We start from the raw sequence: 23,052 nt of genomic DNA, 5'->3' as shown, positions 1-23,052 counted from the left end.
GGACAGTGCCAGCAGGGCTGTGAAATTTATACCTCTGGACTTCTCCAGTGATTTCAATACCATCCAGCCATGAAGACCTACTGGACCTAGCTGGATGGTAGAATGGACTGGACTGCCAACAGAGACGGTCTGTGCAGGAGAGGAAGGAGCCGGCTGTACTTCCTCAGTTGCTGCAGATGTTCTATCAGACTGTTGTGGCGAGTGCCCTCTTCTATGCAGTGGTGTGTTGGGGAGACAGCATTAAGAAGAAGGATGCCTCATGTATGGACAAGCGGGTGAGGAAGGCAGGCTTGGTTGAGGGCTTAGAGCTGGACAGCCTGAAATCAGTGGCAGAGAGATGGGTGCCGAGCAGGCTAAGGGGCCCTTGACCTGAAAAACTTTGAAGACCCCTAAACTAGATAACACTCATCCTTTTTATTGTCCAACATCCGCCACCATAATCTTCAACCAATTAGATACTTTTATGAAGTTCAGTGCCCCCTGTGACTGTGCGTGGTGCCTTGTGCTCCCATCTGTTGGCGTGTTACAAAACCAGTCCAGAAAACTTTTTGATGCCTTATTTAGATTTGATTTTAAGAATCTACGATTCAGAATCTTTCTAAAAAAAAAACGTTACACATTTAATTACAAACATATCAATCACTTATCGGAATTTAAATTAAAAAGGATGTTTTTATCGATTTCTTAAACTTCGATGAGCTCGATAACGAAACAGAATAACTTTAATTACTGATTTTATTGTTTAATTGTACTGATTTTGTGTGCACTGAGAAATCAGCCCTGGGCGCTAGTGACGTCAAACCAACATGGCCGCTCCCATCCACAACGGCACATGTTTACTTTTAAATTACTTTGTATGCGGTAATTAATAAGTGTCTGCTTTAGAGCTAAAAAAATAAAAAACACAGACACATACACTTGTTAAATAATTCACCCATTAAATCATTTTGAGGTGGAGAAAATAAACATACTCTTCATTATGACTAACATGTACAGATACTTGTCCTGCTCGGTGTCTCCATCATGTGGAACTCGACAGTATTGCGTATATAGTCTTCCTACGTTACCCATAATGCTTGCGCATCAGCGTCACTCATCCCGGAACAGGAAGTGTAAACTTCTTCGCACTAACACTATTTGGGTGAATTTTGTTTTCGAGGTGAGTGTTTACTCATTTTTATACAGCGTTGGTTCGAATTGCGCGCTAGAGTTTTTTAGAAGCTACAAGCTAAACAATCTACATTTATACGATCTGCTTTTTAAAATATAAACACCAGCAAGGCAGAGGTTTAATAATAATAATAATAATGAATAAGAATAATAATAATGACGTAATGTAATTGGTTAGAGATGAGTTGCCTGCTGGAGAAGGTGCTGACAGACGCCAGGTCTCTGGTGGAGCGGCTTCGGGATCACGACAATGCTGCTGAGATCCTGATCGAGCAGACCACCGTGCTGAACAAACGCGTGGAGGCCATGAAGCAGGTGAACACACACCTCAACCTACCTACCCACCTTCTATAGCACCCTCCTATAGCACTGTTCATTCATCTGCAGTCCTGAATATGTATCATGTACTCTTTATATTTATAATGTATTTCACATCTATGGCCAAGGGTACTTATAATGTACCCTTGGCCATAGATGTGAAGTTCAGATCCTGGAACTGGGTATCCAGGAATTGATATACTGTACCTGGAACTAGACATCTATGCATGATCAGAGCTCAGTAGACATTTGACCATCACGTCACTCGTATGTGGTTCTTCACCGAACAGTTTCCACAAGGGTTGCAAAATTCCAGGCATTTTCAAGACTGTAAACGTTTCATGGGAATGAACAGGAACATTAGAAGAATAAACTAAGATGTACGAAACTGCAGTTTAACAGGGTACCTGACAGTAGTTTGTCAAAAAAAATGTCTATCTTGCCGAATATTGACTTAAACTACAGAAACATTAAACATAAATGTTATGTAAAACCTCCTTGTGATGTGTGGAAACTATTGCGCAACTAAAAAATCTGTGTTTGCGTGCATTTCAGCTTCGGACCAAACCAAATGTTTACGTTCCCAAAATTTCTAATTAATGCTCATAAATTTTTTCCAACTTTCAAAGAATTCACCAGACGATGTTGTCATGGAAATTGACCTCGCTCTGCTCGTTTTAACCTCGCTGTGTGTTCTTCAGTATCAGGAAGAGATCGAGGCACTCAACCAGGTGGCGAGGCATCGTCCACGATCTACCCTGGTATTGGGCATTCAGCAGGAGAACCGGCAAATACGCGAGTTGCAGCAGGAGAACAAAGGTGTGTATGATGTGACGTGACGTCTGTGGAGCACAAGTATGATGAAACTATCATTTCGCTCGAAATCCTCCCTGTTAAACCGTATCCTTCTCACCATGTTCTCAGAGCTACGGATATCTTTAGAAGAGCATCAGTCAGCAATGGAGCTGATCATGAGCAAGTACCGGGAGCAGGTGTTCCGCCTCCTCATGGCCAGCAAGAAGGACGACCCGACTATCGTCTCTCAGCTCAAAGAGCAGCACACTAGCGTGAGAATTGCTTTCGTTTCCCCATAGAGGTTTCGCTCAAAAGAATGTACACCCCTGGCTATCACGCCACCCACATGTGCTTTTTTTCCAAACCCTACTGAAGACTAAAGCTCTTTTACAACCACTTAATCTACATCATGCCCCAGAATCTAATGGAAAGCCTTCCCACTAAAATGGAGCTGTCGTGTTCAACAAGCACATGAGGGTGTGATGGGGGCCCCAAGGTGCCCACATACTTTTGGCCGTGTAGTGTATAAGTGTATATATAAAGGATATTCTGTGTGTCAGCAGTGTTTCAACATGGTGTGTGTGTGTGTGTGTGTGTGTGTAGCAGATGCAGGCGCACATAGACAAAATCAACGAGATGGCCACAGTGATGAAGAAGGCCATTGAGGTAGACGAAGGGCGTGCGTGTGAAGATGAGGAACGCATCAAGCAGCTGGAGGTTGCACTTCTCATTCATAAATATGTATCACACACACACACTAGTGAGGGGTCATTCATTTTGAACAAGTCTTTAATGTGATTCAGAAGAACAAGTCATCTAGGTGACTTGTTCATTTCGAACGAGTCTTTAATGTGACTCAAACAAACGAGTCGTCTCGGAGTGATTTGTTCATTTCGAGCAAGTCTTTAATGTGATTCAGAAGAACGAGTCGTCTCAGACCGATCTGTTAATTAAGAATGAGTCTTTAATCAGCTTCCTACTGAACACTGAAACTGAACTAAAGTTCAGATTCGTAAGGTGTTTCTTAGTGACGAGTCGTTTAATGAACGATTCGTTCGTTTGAACTAATCTTTAATGTGACTCTAAAGGACGATTCGTCTCAAAGAGCGATTCGTTTATTTTATACTGAATGCGGCGCATCATCTCCATAGGTTATGTACAGGAAACACTGTGCAGTTATATATACACGTTTATAAATGATCAGAACTATAGTTAAAGTAGGTGTATGTAGACGTGTGGGGGATCTGCTTAGAAACGAGAACCAAGTCACTCGAACTGATTTTCCTATCAATAGTTCACACACACACACACGTATCCCGTAGTTGTGTAAATGTACTAATCTCCTGCTTGAACTTGACTCCTCCTTTTAAAGTTCAGAACGCAGTTAAATATGAGAAGTAAAATTGTGACTTATTAGAACTCGATTGATGCAGATCCTCCTACACATCAGACCTTTATAACCATGCTGCGAGTGAAGAATCTGCAGGCTCAAACACCGAGACAGAGATCCGAAAAGAATCTCAGGACATTTCTCAACACACAACCTTGAGGTGGATGAGCTACAGCACATCAGGTTCCACTCCAGAAACCCATGTCCGGTTCAGATCCCTGTTCTTGGCTGACAGTTGTGGAACCTGATGTGGTCTTCTGACGATGGAGCTTCTCCATCTCAGGGTTTGAAACACTCTTTTCATTTCAAATATATTGAAGTCTCACCCACAATGTGAAGTGCAGCCAAATGTATTGGCCACCCGACTTTTCCACCCATAGGTGCTTCTTCTTTCCCAAACTGTTGCATGAAAATGTAACCCTCCACTTGAACCAGGAGATCCAAACTTGTTCCAGCATGACAATTCCCCCTGTGCACAAAGCCAGATGTGGATGATCTAATGCTATTGCTCACCAACCCTATTAAACAATGAACGTGAGCGCTGACTGCACCCCCAGGCCTTTTTTTTCTTTCTTTTTCTAACACACACTTAGCTGAAGGAATCTCCGCAAAAATCTAGTGGAACAAGAGACCAGAAGAGTAGAGCTTATTATAACAGAAAGCGGGGAGTAAATACTGAAATTTTAGTCAGGTGTCCACAAACTTGTCCATATAAGGGTCATCAAAATAGTTGAAATAAAAAAATAATAAATCGTATTCTGTAGCGGCTCGCTTTTTGGACCGATGCGTTTGTACATGCTCACAGGTCGATTTCTTCTCCATAGCTCCCAACATGGTTTATTCCTTTCATATCATGAAAACCCAAACATTGCTCATTTCTCTGTGTGCAGTTGGAGAACCGAGGCCTGCGAGAGCTGCTGGGGATTAGTCGAGAGGCGTTCCTGGTGCTGAGGAGGGAAGAGCGAGAAGAGGCGTCCGAGAGCACCTCTCTGTCTCCCCTCGTGACCAGCAGTGACCTGAGCTTGAGGAAGAGCTAGAGTGGATTTCTGCTTCACCTGAACAAAAGACTAACCTCATACAGATTTCAAACACACACCCACACCCACATTGAAGAGGAGAACATTGTCCGAATCTCCTGCGTATCTCAGTTCTGTACAGCTCGTTTCATAGTCTCGTGGACGTCAGGCTTCGTTGCTTCACCCAGAACTGCTGTACAGCGCGAGTGTGTGTGTGTGTGTAAAAACACCAGGGTTGGAGCATCATAAAGTGTACATATGAATGTCTAATTCTGGTCCACACACTGTAAATAAATCCACGGCTGCACGTCGCGTACGATGATGTAAAATTCATTTTAAAGTCCCGCTTGCTTTTAGTGCTGCCTTGAAACGTGCGACAGACGTGTTCGTAGAAATAAATAATAAAAATGACATTTACACACGTGTGAACTTTCTTTTATTCCATAACAGACTTTGTGGGTTTAGTATTTGAAGCGATTAGATTTAATCCGAAAGCAATTAGGAATAAGATGAATAACTAACAGGTTTAAATAGTGTGTTCTGTACAAGTAAGGGCCTTAACTCAAGAGCCCAAAAGTGGCAGCTTGGTGATATTGGGACATGATCTTCCAATCAGTAACCCAATAACCACTAATCTGCCGCCACCCTCTATCACAGGAAGTGACCAATCAAAAACCATCACAAATCACACAGAATTATTACTGAAAACAACTTTATTATCTGTTCAGCTATTACAAAATAAATCGAACATTTTGCAGAAAATACATAAATAACAGCCGTATTGTGCAAGCGGACTTAAAATATTATTCGAGATATTATTACAACTTCAGGCGGAGGACCACCTCACTCAAACGGCGTCAATACACAAGCCCTGAGACAAGAAAACTCCTCTCGCACCCAGACACTCTTGTGCCTGGGTGCTGAGTGTCTGGTACATGGCACCAGACACTCTGCACCCAGACGCCGGGCACTCTGCTACCGGACCCTCTGCACCCAGACGACAGACACAATGCGCCCAAACACACTGCACCCAGACGCCGGGCACTCTGCTACCGGACCTCTGCACCCAGATGACAGACACAATGCGCCCAAACACACTGCACCCAGACGCCGGGCACTCTGCTACCGGACCCTCTGCACCCAGATGACAGACACAATGCGCCCAAACACACTGCACCCAGACGCCGGGCACTCTGCTACCGGACCCTCTGCACCCAGACGACAGACACAATGCGCCCGGACACACTGCACCCAGACGCCGGGCACTCTGCTACCGGACCCTCTGCACCCAGATGACAGACACAATGCGCCCAAACACACTGCACCCAGACGCCGGGCACTCTGCTACCGGATCCTCTGCACCCAGACGACAGACACAATGCGCCCGGACACACTGCACCCAGACGCCGGGTGCAAACCCATCAAATAAAACCCCCATACTCTTCATTTGCCCCAAACACGTTAAGAGTAAAATCCTACATCTTTCTTTTGCTCAGTCTTTTATATGGCAGCGTTTTGCTCCTGGAAGTCAAGTAAAAACAGAAAAGAAGAATGCAACAGTGCACGTGGCTTACACACAAAAACCCTTTAGATCATTAGATTACCCCAAGACAACGCTGTGATGGACGTGAATCAAAATCCACAGAAAAAGGAAAGTATGAAGGTTTACGTTCACCTCCATGGAGTTGCTCCAGGCTTTTCGTAATTCATCGACTTCATAAAGAAACGATCCCTCGTTCGTTCATTTTCTCACACGGGGGTTTGTGCTTTTCGACTCTCAGATGAGTAAAAAAAAAGTAATGCTTTAAAAAGGTTTAATAAATGTTGCATTTTTTTCCTTCACAAGTTTAAAAACCGCTCGTCACATTACGAGGAAATTGTAATGAATCAGAAAAAGAAAAAGAAAATATTTATAAAATGGATTTCAGTTTTTTTTGGCTCTTTAAAACAGTAAGGTTCGACTCCAAGGAGGGCGGAGCGACGATGTCACTGATCACTTTGCTCAGACTTTGTTAAAAAGGTCAGGCTCACGTGTGACCCCGTTACTGTGTGTAATTATTCATTCATCACATCATGTGATCAATATCTTCTACATTCAAGAGCCAGGACCCGAGTCAGACCCTGATGTGCGTCACTGTAAAAGTGGGCCCTGAGGCTGACAGTATCCTCGTCACACGCCGCTCAGAGCTCCACATATCTAGAGGAGCAGAGGTGTACGTTCTCCTGCAGGTTCTGGGTGGCGAGTGAGCTGACGGATACGTGCGAGCAGGCGGGCGGGGAGCGACGGCGTGTGATGGCTCGGGTCCAAAACGTTCGTCTTACGCCGCTCGCGCTCCTGACACCACAGGACGTACGGGCTCGGGGGAAAGAACGGCCGCGAGCGCTCTCTGTACAGCTGCAGGACCACGCCCGATACTGCCAGGATCGCCCACACACTGATCAGGATGAAGTCTAAAACCAAAAAGAGATTTTATATTATATATATATATATATATATATATATATATATATATATATATATATATATATATATATATATATATATATATATATTACACAAAACACACACACAAAAGGGGTATTCATACTGGTACAGGGTTTGTTAAAGTAAATGCTGAAATAAGTAGAACAGTTAAGTAGATCATATCTTTAGAAAATTCAATATTAAATGTAAAACACACACACACACACACACACACACACACACACACACACACACACACACACACACTTCCACATCTGTATTACTGAATGGGATCTAACAAATGTAAACTATTTAATAAACATTTTCTGTTTATTTAATATCATTTAATTTGTGGCACTTTAATCGATTACTCAATTTGATCAATATAATAAAAAAGTGTATTGCATTAATTTATATATAGGGAGGGTGTAAATACTATAGAACAAAGTTTGTTTCTAGTGACAGGTGTCAGGAAATCATCTCACCGATGTTCTGTAGAGGGACGGATATGAACGCTCTGCTGAAGTCGTCGTTGAGGAAGCGTTTAAGGACGTCCAGAGTGATGTAGGACAGGCTGGTGTAGGTGTAGGAGTTCACAGCCAGCACCACCATGTACGCTCCCACCACTCCACATGTTAATATATTCCCCTAAACACACACACACACACACACAAAACACAATCAGCTAATTCCAAATACTGTATTATTATGGCTTTTTTGAAGTAAAAATAAAAATTCACATCAAGTAAAAATATCTTATAAAAGTCAAATGAACACTGTATGGACAAACATCTATGAAAACCTAACCATAAAATTGTACATTTTTGTGCATTTAAGTTGCGATAAATCTATGACGGTCACATGACAAAAGAACAAACCACTCAGGTTAGAAGAGTTAAGAGATAAAATACTCAATTTTGTTTTCTGTACGTATCCTACGGAGATTTTGCGATGCTTTGCTTTGAAAAATGAAGGAATCATTCTATGAGACGACTGGTTCTTGTGAGTCACATTACAGACGAATCGTTTAAAACGACTCATCACTAATAAAAACTACTACATTACTGATCTGAACTTAGTGTTTCAGTGATCAGTAGGAAGCTGATCGTTACCTCTCTGGGCCACCTGATGAAGAACAGAGGCACGACCAGCATGATGCAGCTGAACGTCACCCAGAACACCACGTCGTTATGAAACACAGAGACGTCACCTACAGGAGGAAAAACAGAGGAACAAGCTCATATATAAAGCTCGTAAATCGACTGTAGGTTCTGTCGTTGCTCTTCTTCTTACCGAGCGGTGTAAAAAAGACAATGGATGAAACGAGAAAGCCGAGGACGAGGCCGGCGACGACGACGCAGGCCATCACCGAGCCGAACCTCCACCAACTCATCACCAGGGCCACACCCCATACAATGCCCATCAGAGCTGTCAGAGCCAATCGGACTGCAAAGAAAGAACGTCATAAAGGGTACACCAAATACTATCAAGGGTACAACAAACTTCATCAGGGGATCACCTCTGATCTGAAGTCCAACATTTAACCTGCTGGATGTAAATATCAGGAGGTAAATGTATCAATTTGTGTAGATCATCACGTGTTCATCTTTCTCTCCCTTGTGTCACCATATAGCAAAAAGAAACGTGTCAAGCACCTTCTGCGATTCGCATAGGATCGCCTCAATGGTGTAAAAAAACGGTGACCTTTGAGCTGGATCTTCACCTTCAGGAAAAGGGCGATAATGTGGATTGTTCTCCGACGATCATCATGCACAAGTTGCTGAATGATTTTCAAAATTTTCTGAGGTTGTAGCAAACGTGCCACTCAAAACATCTCGAACGATTGTTGCCGTATGTCAAACATATGTCATGTCTCTGTGGCAGATTTGTCCGGTTTCAAACTGAATTGTACATTGGCCCTTTGTTCTAGCTTGCTGTCCAAGATGAAATCGCAGACGTGGTAACGCACGTGATTAGAATATCACCAGTTACACCATTAGTCTTATACGTTTTTGATACCACCTCTTAAGAAAAAAGGAAAGCAGCAGGACATAACACATCAGCAACCTTTTTTGACCTGCACTCATGCCTGTGAAATGAGTGACTCATCTGACTCATGACTCGACTGATTCATGAATCGACTGACTCCAGAACGGAAACAGAACAGCAAACAATAAATACAGGACCTGAAATGTTTCAGTTTTCATTTCATTGGAAAGTTACAATAATATTTGAAGAAGCAATCCTTTCTCTTGGACGGAGATAGAATTTTAAAGTACTTGAGTGTTTTGTTTTTCCTCAATCACTCACACACACACACACACACACACACACACACACACACACACACACACACACACACACACACACACTCATGTGATTGAAGCCGTGCCCATTCCACACAAAAAATAAATCACTGCTCATAGCAGACATAGCCGACTTTCCCCACAGTCACCACAGCACATGATTAGCTGCTTACACAACCACATAGTTGTTCAAACTTGTTTTTAATATTAGAATCTACAAAGTTCAAGTGAGGAATTGATTTAAAGTCATAAATATAGGGACAGCAGGAACTTCATTCCGATATGTACACCGAAACCTTTCCAGAAAGCGATGTGAAATCTCAAAGCCGTACTTCATGAACTTACGGTCATAATCCAGCGTGGTGGTTCCTGTGGTGGTTCTCGTGATCAGCACAAAGAAGAAGAAAGCGCCAAATCCAAAGCCCAGACAGAAGAGCTCTTAGAGAAAAAAAGAGACGGGGTGGAACAATAATTCAAGCACATTAAGATTTAAGTCTTCTAGGTCAAGTGTTAGAGTTTTCCCATGCAATAAAAAATGTGATTCCTGAACATGTGCGTGAAGGAAGTTCCACATGATTACAGAGGTCATGGTGTACCACAAACCAGCTAGTTTTATTTCTGGCTTAAGACGGAGAGTTCTTGGTTGTAACATTTCATACTTTCAGAAATAAATCATGAAAAAAATCTTCATTTAAAAACTGCATGTTGTGTTCACTTGTGTTATTTTTTACTAATATTTAAATTAGTTTGATCATCTGAAACATTAAAGTGTGACAAACATGCAAAGAAATAAGACATCAGGAAGGGGGCAAACACTTTTTCACACCACTGTATATCCTAGCTTGTTAAGAAGTTGGGGTCAGAGCACAGGGTCAGATATGATCACCCCTGGAGAAGAGAGGGTGAAGGGCCCTACTTAAAGGCCTAACAGTGGAAGATTAGTGGTACCATCAACCTTCTAAAAACACAAACCCAGAGCCTTAACCAATGAGCTTCCACCACCCTTGATATATGCATTTGTGTTTTTATGTGTCTCTATTGATACTTATCCACAAATGATATTGAGACCAAAAAAAGTTACAGTAACTGATTTAAGGTCTGCACTTACCACATTTGAAAAACCGATGCCCTAAGAAACATACAAGAAGTCCTGCAAGACCCGCGATTGTGAAAAAAACTTTGGTTGAAGGTCTCCCTGGAGGGGAAAAAAAAAAGGAAAATGCATTACAATGAAGCTGGTGTATTGGAAATTCCGCATATATTTTAGTCAGTTAGAAGTTTCCAGTCTGCCGGTCGACACCCAACGAAGGAGAAACGTACGATCTACAAATTTATATCGGCAACAATGAAGACTGATTTTGTGTGATGTGGAAAAATATATGAATTTCCACTCAATCTACCAACACCGAGCAAACATGCAAAAAAAAAAGAAAAGTAGTAAAATGTAAATAAAAAGAGAACGCAATGATTTGCAAATCTCATAAACCCAGATTTTATTCACAAAAAAACTGAAAACAGCCTCAGTTTAAACTGAGAATATGTACCATTTTAAGGAAGAAATAAGGTCATTTTGAATGTTTCCCACTGTGTACCATCACGTGTTTTATCCGTATATACACGTGGATAGAGGAGGGGACCAGTTGCTGAAGTTTTAGGAGAGGAATGTTGTCCCATATTTGTCTGCTGAAGAATTCTAGCTGCTCAGTAGTTCTGGGTGTTCTTTGTTGTGTTTTTTGTTGTTTTATGATTTTATTTATTCATTACGCACCAAATATTTTCAAAAGGTAAATGGTCTAGACAGCAGACAGGCCAGTTCAGCACCTGGACTCTTACAATACGAAGTCATGCCAGATGGTCCCTCTCCTCTTTTGTCCAAAGGTTTCAAAAAAGAAATTAAATTTTTGACCACAGAACAGTTTTCCTCTTTGCCTCAGTACATTTTAAATGAGCTTTAGCCCAGAGAGGATGGAAGCGTTTCTGGAACATGTTCACGCATGCCTTCTTCACATAATAGAGACTTAACCTGCATTTGTGTATGACATGGCAAACTGTGTTTACAGACAATGATTTCTGGAGATGTTTCCGAGCCCATACACTGATTTATCATCACAGAATCGTGTTTGTAAATTGGGTGCTGCCTGAGGAACCAAAGATCACGGCTATCCAATACCGAGTTCTGCCCATCTTCCATTCTTAGAGACTCTGCCCATCTAAGAGACACGTATTTATACCCAATCATCTTACTGACCTGCTGTGAATTAATCTCATTAGTTGTTTCTCCAACTGTTTAATTAGTTTGTTGGTGATGCTGAGGAACATTTTTGAGATGTGTTGCAACCATCAAATTCAATTATTTTCCCTAAAATGGTGCATTTCCTCAGTTTAAACATTTGGTATGTTTGTTATGTTTTATTGTGAATCAAATATGGGTTTATGAGATTTGCAAATCAGTGCGTTCTTTCATTATCTACATTTTACACAGCGTCCCAACTTTTTTTTGGAAGTGGGCTTGTGCTACCCTAGACCAGTAGTGAGTAAAGACGTATCACAGTTAAAGTGCGTATTTGATGAACTCTACTGAAAAGTCTATAATGAGTTTAAATGTTGTTAATGTTCATAGTTTTTTCAGATTCAGTTAATGACAACAATCAGGATGGAGTTCCTTTAAGTTCATTAAACAGTTTGTCCCTGAAACCAGACAGAGAGAGATTTTATATATGAAATATACACAGGTGATTTATCGGTGCTGATCTCACATCATCATCATATATAAATCAGGCTCTTCTTCTTCGTAGATTCATTTCCCCTACTGGAGCAGTAAATCGGCATGAGAAACATCACAGAGTAAAAAAATAATAGCTGATGAATAATGACCTAGCGTGGTGCAGCCGTCTACAGCGGAGGTGAAGCTGCAGGCGTACGTGTGCACAGGGACGTAGGAGGATGAACTGTTGAAGACAGGGTCTCTCACAATAATGGAGTAGATCACGCCCTGTCCCGGGATGGAGTTAAAGGACAGTAGAGTTTTGTCCTGGGAGGACAACGTCATGAGCTAGGAGACAGGGAGAAGAGAGTTTGGAAACAGCTACATTTTATCATCACACTTTTTTTTTATACATGTATGTGTGTGTGTGTGTGTGTGTGTATATATAATCACTGCAGTGGAAACTAAAAAGATTTCGACGTTTACAGCGTTTCTGACATGCGCACGTGACAACGTTTGTTTCTCTCCTCTGCTGACCTTTCTACCGTTTTCCATCATGTTCATCCCTCTGGCGACAGTCTCCATGCCTTTGATCATCATCCGCTCCGAAAGATCGCTCTCGGGAAGGAAGAACTGATACACATCGTACTCTAAACGCCAGCGGCTGCTCAGGTCCGTTTCCACGTCGCATGCCGGGGGAGAGGTTCCTCTGAGAACGGCAAGCGCCAATAACATCAGGTAGAGAAGAAAAAACAGGACGAACAGGAAGAAATGTGAGCGAAACAGATGGCATTTTATATTTGTATACATACAACGCATATAACACGTTAACGCAACTTCATTTTAATGCCACTAAATTTATTAACGCGTGACTGATGGATTTCTGTTTGACCATTTTCATAAAATATTTTTAATAAATATAAAAAGGGGCAATTTTTCACAATTATTCACGACACCCTTTTTCTTTACTCAAATGTGAAAACAAAAAAGCAAATTCTAATAATTTTTATTCACTAAACATTCATTTTACTGAGTCGGCAAGTCTGATATCAGTCACCAAAAACCGCCATGATGCACAAATCCAGCGATTAAAACCGTCCGTGTGGAAACAAAGCAATAGTTCTGTTTGGTGTCCTGATGATTTACGGAATTTAAACCACAATTACTTTAAAACATTTACAAGTATATTTTGTCTTCATGCTCTCTCTATCTCTCTCCTCTATATATATATATATATATATATATATATATATATATATATATATATATATATATATATATATATATATATATATATATAGTTTTTACTTGAACAGCAAGTGGCTAGCGGCTAACGCTAGCACTATGGATTCAAGATTTTTTTTATTGGTCACAAACATGGTTATATGCAGAATACAATTTGTAGTGAAATTAAAAAATCTTGAATCCTGAATCCATAGGCCTAGCCACTTCCTGGTTCGCAGCTAACGCTAGTGCTATTGATTCTTTTGCGTGTTGTCCAGCTTCTGGAAAAAAAGAGAAAATCTTGACAAATCCACATATCGAAGAGAGTGAATGAATGAAGGATGGAAGGAATTCAGACATTTGTTAAAGGAAATGCTGAAATAAGTAGAACAGTTAAGAAGATCATATCTTTAGAAAATGTTAAATATTAAATGTAAAACACACACACACACACACCTGAATTACTGAAATTGGGTCTAATAATTGTACACTATTTATATTACTGTACATTATTTTTATGTATTTTTTTATTTAATCAATTAAATTTTGTGCTAATTTAATTGATTACTCAATTTAATCAATATAATAAAGTGTCTCATTAATTAGATTTATTCTATATTTATAAAATATTATAAAGTAATATTTTATATATTATTTAACTAAGCAGACATTTTATTTGAAACTGTTTTAATAATGTAAACTGTTCAAATGTTGATGATGACAAATATTTATAATTATAAATTGTGTAAATAATTTTTTTTTTTTTTTTTTTTTTTTTTACAGGCCCGGTCTAGTTTTTTTTTTTTTAAGCTGAATTGGTATGTGCATCATGAGGTTTTTGTGGAACAGCCTGTGCTTTATTTGCAAATTCCTGAAACACTCTCGGGTTAACGCTGCACTCCACAATCTAGTGGAACATCATCCCAGAGAAAATGGAAAGGTGTCCACAAATTTTTTGCAAAATATTGAAGCAGTAATTGGTTTAAATAAAAACTGGATTGTTTATAAAATGTACAATGAGATCTTGTGAACTTTTAGGAGAAATGTACAAAACAAGCTAAGATACCTTGCGTATCCGATGTTCGCCGGAGCAAAGCGAATGGTGGTCTCGTAAAGGTTGTAGAGCAAGTAGATGTTTGGATCGATCTCCAGTGGGAACTCCTGATTGCAGGCCCCAGGGACCGGATCTGCACAAGACAACACCTCAGATCCAAAACTAATCAGCATTTACACTTTAATATGCTGAAAAACTGCTATTCACAGTGGTGTGCATAAATATTCACCCCCCCATGCAATCAGATGTAGCGATAAATACATCTATGAAGGTTGTGTTTGCAGAAGTATTCACACCCCCAAGGCTGTGAAACCGGCACTTACATAATGTTACACAATGCCGTTTGATGTTAACACACTGCTCTGTGCATGCCCTAACAGAAAGAAGATGAGATTTGATGATGATGATGAGATACCAGTGAGTGAGTAGGGCAGGATGACGCCTATTCCCGCGACGGATTCATCGTTAGGAGCCAACAGGAAGCACGAGAGGGACAACTGAGATGGCAACAGAGGAAACAGCAGCCCAGAATCGGAGGTGGTGACTGAAGTTCCGTATGCTGGAACCTGAACAAAATACACACACACACACACACACACACACACACACACACACACACACACACACACACACACACACACATTAGGGTGGTCAATCGATTAAAATATTTAATAGCAACTCAATTGCTTTTTTCCTGTTCTAAATGTACCTTAAATAATACATTTTAAGTTTTTAATCCTCTAATCAACGTTAGCATAGACAAATACGACACATTATGCAAATTTATGTTCATTATTACTCAAATCGAACTCAACATAGAGCATGAACTCTTGACATTTCAAAGGTCACAAATGTTTTTCAAAGAAATTGTTCATGTCTATTAGACACATGGGAATAATAAAAAAATAAATAAAATAGAAATACCAGGTTCCCAATTACTTAAGAGACGGACAAGCCTGTTTACATTTTCAGATGACAGGGCAGCTCGTTAAAAATACTCTTGTGAACGTTTTAAAGTAATTATGTCGTTTTAAATTATGTAAAAGCGACATCGAACAGAATTTTGCTGTTTCCACACGGACGGTTTTAAATGTGGGCGTCATAGCGGATTTTGTTTCCGGTTGTGTTCCAGTGATCAGCTAACTACAAAATCATTGTGTTTACATGGACATAATGGTACGTAATAATGGTGCTAGTGTGTGAAACAGAGCCTCTTACTCTTGTGTATGAGATGGTGGCATTGAGGTGCTGAGTGTGAAACTGAAGTATGACGAAGGCCACTTCAGCTGGGATCCGGGACAGGTTCACTTCCACGCTTCCATTCACAGGGATACTTACATTCTGGAACGTTCCCAGGGTAAACACCACTAGATCTAGGAAATGCACATAATGTACCTTAAGTATATTTATCATCATGATATACAAGTTTCAAAAACATTTATGAACCACTTTATACAGAGTCTCCCCAAACACTGTCGGTAATCCTCGTCAAGCCATGTTGATGCTTTTCTGCTCAGCACGGTTGTAAAGAGTGATTATTTACCTTATTAGAGACTTAATGGCAGCTTGAAAAACACGCATCAACGGCGAAAGAGCCATCACTCTGTAATGTTTTTTGTTTTTCGCACCAGTGTGTAAACTCTTTTTTTTTTTTAAATACATAAAAAAAATAATAGTTTCATGTATAGACACCAGATCAGATCTTTCAAAAAAATGGCAAACTATACCATCTGGTACAAACAATCAGGTTAAAGATCGCACTTGCTCTTCATTCTAAAGTTTGATCATTAACTGAAGAGCTTGACCTGTTATCTGCATGAATTTCTGCACTCTAATGCTGCCTCATGACTGGCTAATCAGATTAGACCATATCATATGGGACGTGCCAAACTTTTTAATAGCATCATCTACACTGGCATGGGATTCGAGATGATTATCGGTAGAGTCGGGAATTTCCTTATCGGACTTGTCATTCAGGCAGAGGTGAAAAGAGTAATAAAAGATTCTATTTAAGTAAAGGTTCTGTTACTTGAATGACATTTTATTTAAGTACAGGTGAAGTTAACAGTCTAAAAATATATTAAAGTAAAAATTAAAAAATTCACAAATGTACTACTTTTTTAACAGAGGGGGGTGGGGGGGTTTTCTGGTGTAGTTCAAAAAGGGCAAGAGGATATAAATCTTGAACGAGTTGTTTTTAATTAAAGGAACACCTTTACAAATTAACAGGGTTACATGCCACCATATTTAACATCTGAAATAATGATTCTAAATGACAAATCTCTCATGTATGTCAGAATCGGAACGCTAATAAATCAATTTTAATAGTCAAATAAAAAATTTACACCAAACCACGTTCAATGCAGGGCGTTTTATTGATTATTATTGTTCTAAAACAAGTGCAATGTTAATCATTTATAAATGTAATTAAACTGTAAACCTTCAATCGTACAACAACAGAAGGATTGTTCATGTGCAGTTCACCGAGAAACGAACAAAAACGTTGCTTCCTGAAAACGCTCTCCAATGTGGATACATTTGGAAACGCCGTTGCCACAACAACGGTGATGCGTTTTCCGTTATCGGCGCAATGTTTCAAAGAGCCAGAAAAATACATAAACAAAGTACTATGATTTATTATGGCTATTAACGTCCCTATTATCATTTATCAAGAATATGTTTAATCAACTCAATTTATTTAGTCAAAAGACTCAAATGTGACTCTCAGCACAACGATCTAATGATAGAATGAGATTAATAAGTCAAACACTGATTTCTATTCAAATTATCATGAGCACAAAACCTTATTTTCAACTACAAAAAAAAACATTTGCGCAAATGAGGTCACGTGTGTCAGGAGTTTCTTCAACATTGATTCCTCTCTAAATGTTGTGCTTGCAGTTGAACTGATGCTGAACTGTATTTTGGTGATAAGTAGATACACCAAGCGCCAATCAAAACAAGTTAAAAACAGAGCTCGAACCTGATTGGTGGTTTGCGGCGTGATTGACCAGTTACGTTTTTTTTTTCGCTCGTAAATAAAAAACAAACGAACGAGTACGATATTTGACTTTAAAATGTAGTGTTTTGAAGTAAAAGTCTCCTCGAATAGAAACACTGCAGTGAAGTACAGCTACGTGAAAAAAGCTACTTCACAAATTGCGATAACTTCCTTACCGTCCATCAGTAGTTTTGCTCACACGCAGTACAGGGACAAAAGCGTTTTTCAGATGTTCAGGAGTGTAGTTTTTTACAACTCGAATGAATTTCGCTTTTTGCAATCGGCGTTTGGTCGAAGTTGACACGCAATTACAAAACAAAATGTTCTTGCAAGCTAAAAGGAAGTTCAACTCAGTCCAAGAATGTGCTGGATTACGGAAATCTGTCCACCCAGACGATTCTTGACCTAAATCACCAAGACAATTACATTAGACCTGAATTTTTTTCTCTTACACTCACAGCTGTCCATTAACTAAACATGAGCACTCCTGTATTCCTCCGTTTTTCTCTCCTAAACAATGAAAGTGTTTATACAGAAATAAATGCACAACCTGCTTAAGGTTTTTCTGTTAAGCATCTCCTTGAATGCTCACTTAGAACTTCAGTTGAGTAGGAAAGATTAAGTTCATACCCTATACGGGCAAAACGTCCCATTCATTCATCTACGAGGGTGTTAGTAAAGAATATATATAAATATAAATAAAAATTTGAGACCGAGCGGTGCATCAAATCCCAATCAGCTCTGAATATGTGGTTTTACTTTATCTAAAATGATTAATTTTATTTGTTCATTGAATATTAATAGTTCTTCTACTTTATGACTGTCATTCAATTTGCTAATTGAAGATCCATTTTTTTTTTAAGATCTCTTTACTACTTTGTCTTTTTGTTTGATCTTTGATCTTTTGAAGATCCATTTTTTTAAGATCTCTTTACTACTTTGTCTTTTTGTTTGATCTTTGTTCGATCCTGGCATGTTGGAGAGGCCGTCGAGTTGATGGTTAATGCAGTGTTGAGGTGTTCAACCTGATTTGTATTTTGGGAAGTAAAACCTCACGTGTCTTAGTGTTGAGGATTAGTGCATGTTTGGGTCCACATGAGTCAAATGCTCAAGTACTGCTCAAATCAGATACTCAAATCACTTTACTGAAGCCATATCGGAATTGGTAACAAAGTTTTACAGTAAGGAAGCTATACTTTTACTCAAGGAGGATTTTCAGGTCCTCTTAACACCTCTGATAAGGACATAACCAAAGATTCACAAGGATATAGAAAAGTCACCACGGTCATTTAACCATCACATCAGCAGGAAGTGTGGATTTCCTGCTTTTTTTTTCTTCTTGATAATGAGCACCATTTCACATCCTGCATAAGCGTATAAGAATAAATGACCAGGCTCTTGGAGTATCGTAGTGTTTGTTGCTGTAGAGCAGTATCTCAAAATTTATTGCAACCAGGGAAAAAACCATCAGCACGTTCATCAGTTGAAACCTCTCAATGGAGTATATTCTCAGCAAAGCTAGCTGATGTTACTTTATGACCTTTTGGGCAAAGAGTGCCCCTATTACCCTCAAACCACAATAATGATCGAGTTCACCATGAGGCCAAAGTGTTCTTTGGTGGACAGTTAGATATAGACGAGCATCCAAATATGGTTCAAGTCCAAGGTTTGAAGTTTTAAAAAAAAAAGAATACTATGGCAAGTTTAAAACCGCTGATCCAGACTTCTGTTCCAGTGGCTGGAGTTGAAGACGGAGGTTCAGATGCAGGATCATTATCAGCACAGGTCACTTTGGACATAAACCCGCCCCTTTAATGACGAACAGGGAAGGTAACTGATCATTGATTTGGAAGGGTGGAAGACCCTAGCCTATAAATTTACAGCAGGAGCTCCTGGATTACTGATTTTTGGATGAGTCATGTCCGCTCCTAAACAGGGTTGTTATGGTTTAACAATGACTCATGATAATCCTGTAAGGTGCTGACATTTTCAATATTCCTGAAGTTCTGCTGTCACTCCTAGCATACTTGTAGCTTTATCATATGCCGTGTCTCACACAACAGAAGCTGCTTCCTCAATTTGGTCAATGACCACATAGCTGTTCTTCATATTGAGCTTCCTGTGGCTTATCTCCTTGGCACAGTTCACTAAACCACTCTGTACATTGCGAAAGTACGTTATTTGTAGGGGAAAAAAAAAACAATTGGAGCCCTGAATCTGTGTGTTAACTGCAATTTCTGCAGACTAAACTGAGAACCGTGCATGATGTAGCAAGGGAGATCAACCTTACCTCAAAGTCAAGTCCTTGATTATTAAAAATAAAAAAAAAAAGGCAAAACAGGAACTTGAAACTAGCAGCTCGTAAGCGAGCAGCGACTGCGCAGTCGCTGATGTGCCATGTAACGAAACTTGTAAATGACCAGACCCTACTGTGGGCTACACACTGCACTATTTATAACTATTAACTCAACTATAGACTTATCGCACGCCCAGTTAATTTACAACGGTAGTATTTTACGAGAGCTGCTGAAGACTGAATGCGTTGAATATGCAAGAATTCTTACAAAGTCCTATCCATCAACCTCAAGCCAAATTATTCAGGTTCTTCATAGGAAGGAAATTAACCATGTATTCTACATACAACTCCAATAAATACAACGTTTAGTGCAGACGGAAAAAAAATAAAAAAAGAGCTGGGACCCAGTACCAGTACCAATTTGAGACACATACATACAGTATATACACACACACACACACACATATACACATATACACACACACACAAAGTATACAAAGAAGCTGCTTTATATGTATCTTTGATCATATCGTTGGCTATGCATCGAGATTCGCACCGCATCTGCCTCAGTTATGGAGATGGATGACCCCTTTTAACCACACACACTCAAACACACACACACACACACAAACTCCATCATTCAGTCAGTCATACATTCATTCAGTCAGACAAAAATATTTTCAAACCAAAAATAGTCTGTGGTGCACCACAGGGTGAAGACCCCTTCTTCTAGGGAAACTTTAGGGAAGATGTCCTCTCATATTTCAGTATAGAAATGAAGGCTCACTTGCCTCAGTATTCCAATGTTTCAGACACTAATCTGTTCATTGTTCATTGTAATGGTCCACTGGCTAGCGGTGTGCAACCACTCAAGTACAAACGGTGTGGTTAGAGGTTAGTAGCCGCAGTGGTCCGAAGGTTACCTGTAGCTCTGACTGTATTCACACATGACGTGTTTAATGTGCACGTGATTTTTGCATAACACACACACACACACACACACACACACACGCCAAAAAAAAAAGAAAATCTCAAGACAAATGAAACAGAAAATGACGAGATCCACACTGGGAAAAGATTTCACTCGGGTTCCAATCCTGAACAGACACCTGGAGCTACAGTGTGAACAGAATCATTAAAACCTGAAGAATCACGTTGTTTGAAAAATGGACCTTGGACATTGAGTAAAAGACAGGAGGCGGAGCTGGAGGTAGCAGAGCTGAAGATGTTGAGGCTGTAGTTGGGAGTGACAACGATGGACAGGATTAGAAATGAGTTTATTAGAGGGACAGCGCATGTAGGACGTTTTGGAGACAAGGTGAGGGAGGTGTGATTGAGATGGTTTGGACATGTGCAGAGGAGGGACATGGGGTATATCGGTAGGAGAATGCTGAGGATGGAGCCACCAGGAAGGAGGAACCAAGGTTTATGGATCTGGTGAGGGAATGTAAAGATGTAGAGGTCAGGGGGGTGTGGAGACGGATGATCCGCTGTGGTGACCCATAATGGGAGAAGCCGAAAGAAGAAGAAGTAGTGTTCTAGTTAAAACTACACGAACGCTTTCTCTCTCACGTTACTCCTCATGTTTCTCCACTTTCCTGCAAGGGAACGGGTTTAACTTTCAATTGTTTTTCCCTTAAACTTGAACCCAAACCTTTTCCATCATTACAATGTCTCTGTGCAACTCCATGAAGCTCTGCTTTCCATAAGTTGGAGGATGTGGAAGATCTCCTGCTCTAGAGCTCCTCACCTTCTCACCGAGATCAGTGCCTGACATCCATGTATTTGAAGGAGCAAGCATCTCCAAAAAAACCTAGTAGAACATCTAATCTAAGAGTGAGCTTATGTTATGAGACGTTCAAAAAAGAAACATACCAATTTATGGTCAGGTGTCTGCAGGCTAACAAAGCAGCATGGATATTTTTATGGAGGACACCTAGATAATCTAGAAATACTAGTTCTTCGGATTTCAAGAATTCGTCGAGTCTGGGATTTATCTGATTCGTGAAAAACAAAACTAAATTGAAAAAGCAGGTTTATGATCTCACCAATATATCGACCAACACTGCAATGTTGGTGTATGAGCCATGACATGAAAAAATCCCAGAAGCATCACGGCTTCAGACCTTCTGGCAGTTTTTTTTTTTCCATCAGAAAACATTTGACTTTCTACATCCCCTATGAAAGTAAGAGAGAGAGAGAGAGAGAGAGAGAGAGAGAGAGAGAGAGAGAGAGACACCTCGCTGGAGCTGCCAACGGTGTGCATAATGCTTTGCTTTTCTAGCCACAACAATGTGTGTGTGAGAATTACAGCACTGTGTGAAGATATGTGTGCTTCTCAATCAAGGTGTGATAGAAAAGTGAGACCAACTGAGAAGGTTCTTCAGATGTTCCACCTAGATATTAAAATGCAGGGAGTGAAAAAGCAAAAGCAAATGGTTGCTGATTTACAAAATAAGGACAATAGCTACTGTTTTAGTTCACAAACAAATACAAACAAACAAACAAACAAACAAACAAAAACAAACAAACACAAACAAATCCACTCGTGCATGCTTTACAGACATCCTGGTGGACACTGTCCAAGCAAGTTCAGGTTCTTATTGTGTTTCCTTATTTGTGTGTCATGTCATGGATTTTTGTGTTCTACTGAACACCTTCAAACATATTCAATAACCTGCAAAACAAACACAAAACAAACTTACTTTCATTTTGCGCGTGCACCATCCCGAGCCAAAGCACGAGCAGCAGCTCGACATGAAGCATCCAGGGCCGAGACATTTTTCCTCCAACACTTCACGTGTTCACGTGTTAAACTCCGAACAGATTCGGACCAAGTAGTAACCAAGACACCGCTACTGATTTGTTGACACCCCGGCCATCACACGCGGCTGCAGCGCGGTCTCTCACTCGCTCACACACACACACACGCGCGCACGCACGCGCGCACACACACAAACCGCCAACAGCACAGCGCCGCTCTCTGAACCGCGCATGCGCACATCACCCTCGCGCTCTCACGTCACTTCATTTGCCTCACCGCCCCGAAGAATCACGTGAGGAGTAGTTACTGATCCCCGGGCAACAGGGGGCGGTGTGACTCCAAAAATCTACTCATTCGATCCGATTTCTTTTGTTCTGCCCTAATTCTATCTATGTGAAGAAATGGGTATGTAGTATATTCAGTGGATATGAGGGGGCACCATTACATGTAGTGTATTTATTCTTCTTTTCACTCCTCTTTTTTGGGAGGGGGACTGATACCATGAGCTTGAATACCACCCAGCAAATGTGCAATTGCTGAGCAGTATATA

General features: G+C 40.3%; 2 protein-coding genes across 2 annotated transcripts; one reads left to right on the top strand and one right to left on the bottom strand.

The window, feature by feature from the left end:
- The first annotated feature begins 1,015 nt into the window (after positions 1-1,015).
- Positions 1,016-5,106, top strand: fgfr1op2 (FGFR1 oncogene partner 2). Its single transcript, XM_046859031.1, has 6 exons — positions 1,016-1,159; positions 1,349-1,485; positions 2,190-2,307; positions 2,413-2,555; positions 2,887-3,000; positions 4,564-5,106. The coding sequence occupies exons 2-6, from the start codon at positions 1,351-1,353 to the stop codon at positions 4,708-4,710; spliced, it is 657 nt and encodes a 218-aa protein (XP_046714987.1). The 5' UTR covers positions 1,016-1,159; positions 1,349-1,350; the 3' UTR covers positions 4,711-5,106.
- A 1,383-nt stretch (positions 5,107-6,489) lies between these two features.
- tm7sf3 (transmembrane 7 superfamily member 3) lies at positions 6,490-22,729 on the bottom strand. The gene is made up of 12 exons (XM_046859030.1): positions 22,444-22,729; positions 15,660-15,814; positions 14,857-15,007; positions 14,454-14,574; positions 12,701-12,872; positions 12,334-12,511; positions 10,568-10,654; positions 9,805-9,897; positions 8,447-8,599; positions 8,266-8,363; positions 7,639-7,801; positions 6,490-7,140 (listed from the first exon to the last, which is right to left on the bottom strand). Exons 1-12 carry the CDS (start codon positions 22,517-22,519, stop codon positions 6,887-6,889), a joined length of 1,701 nt encoding a protein of 566 aa, XP_046714986.1. The 5' UTR covers positions 22,520-22,729; the 3' UTR covers positions 6,490-6,886.
- Between the last annotated feature and the right edge of the window lie 323 nt (positions 22,730-23,052).

Source organism: Silurus meridionalis, chromosome 10 (genome assembly GCF_014805685.1).
Source record: "Silurus meridionalis isolate SWU-2019-XX chromosome 10, ASM1480568v1, whole genome shotgun sequence".
Classification (NCBI taxonomy): domain Eukaryota; kingdom Metazoa; phylum Chordata; class Actinopteri; order Siluriformes; family Siluridae; genus Silurus; species Silurus meridionalis.
This window is presented reverse-complemented; position numbering and strand designations above follow the sequence as displayed.

What these genes read in the sequence shown, in the direction of transcription:
- fgfr1op2 (XM_046859031.1), top strand. Translation starts at nt 1,351, where the DNA reads ATGAGTTGCCTGCTGGAGAAGGTGCTGACAGACGCCAGGTCTCTGGTG. An exon ending in GCGTGGAGGCCATGAAGCAG is followed by an intron (nt 1,486 to 2,189) that starts GTGAACACACAC and finishes TGTGTTCTTCAG; the next exon opens with TATCAGGAAGAGATCGAGGC. An exon ending in AACGCATCAAGCAGCTGGAG is followed by an intron (nt 3,001 to 4,563) that starts GTTGCACTTCTC and finishes CTCTGTGTGCAG; the next exon opens with TTGGAGAACCGAGGCCTGCG.
- tm7sf3 (XM_046859030.1), bottom strand. Translation starts at nt 22,519, where the DNA reads ATGTCTCGGCCCTGGATGCTTCATGTCGAGCTGCTGCTCGTGCTTTGG. An exon ending in GGTGCACGCGCAAAATGAAA is followed by an intron (nt 15,815 to 22,443) that starts GTAAGTTTGTTT and finishes TGCATTTCCTAG; the next exon opens with ATCTAGTGGTGTTTACCCTG. An exon ending in CCACCATCTCATACACAAGA is followed by an intron (nt 15,008 to 15,659) that starts GTAAGAGGCTCT and finishes TATTTTGTTCAG; the next exon opens with GTTCCAGCATACGGAACTTC.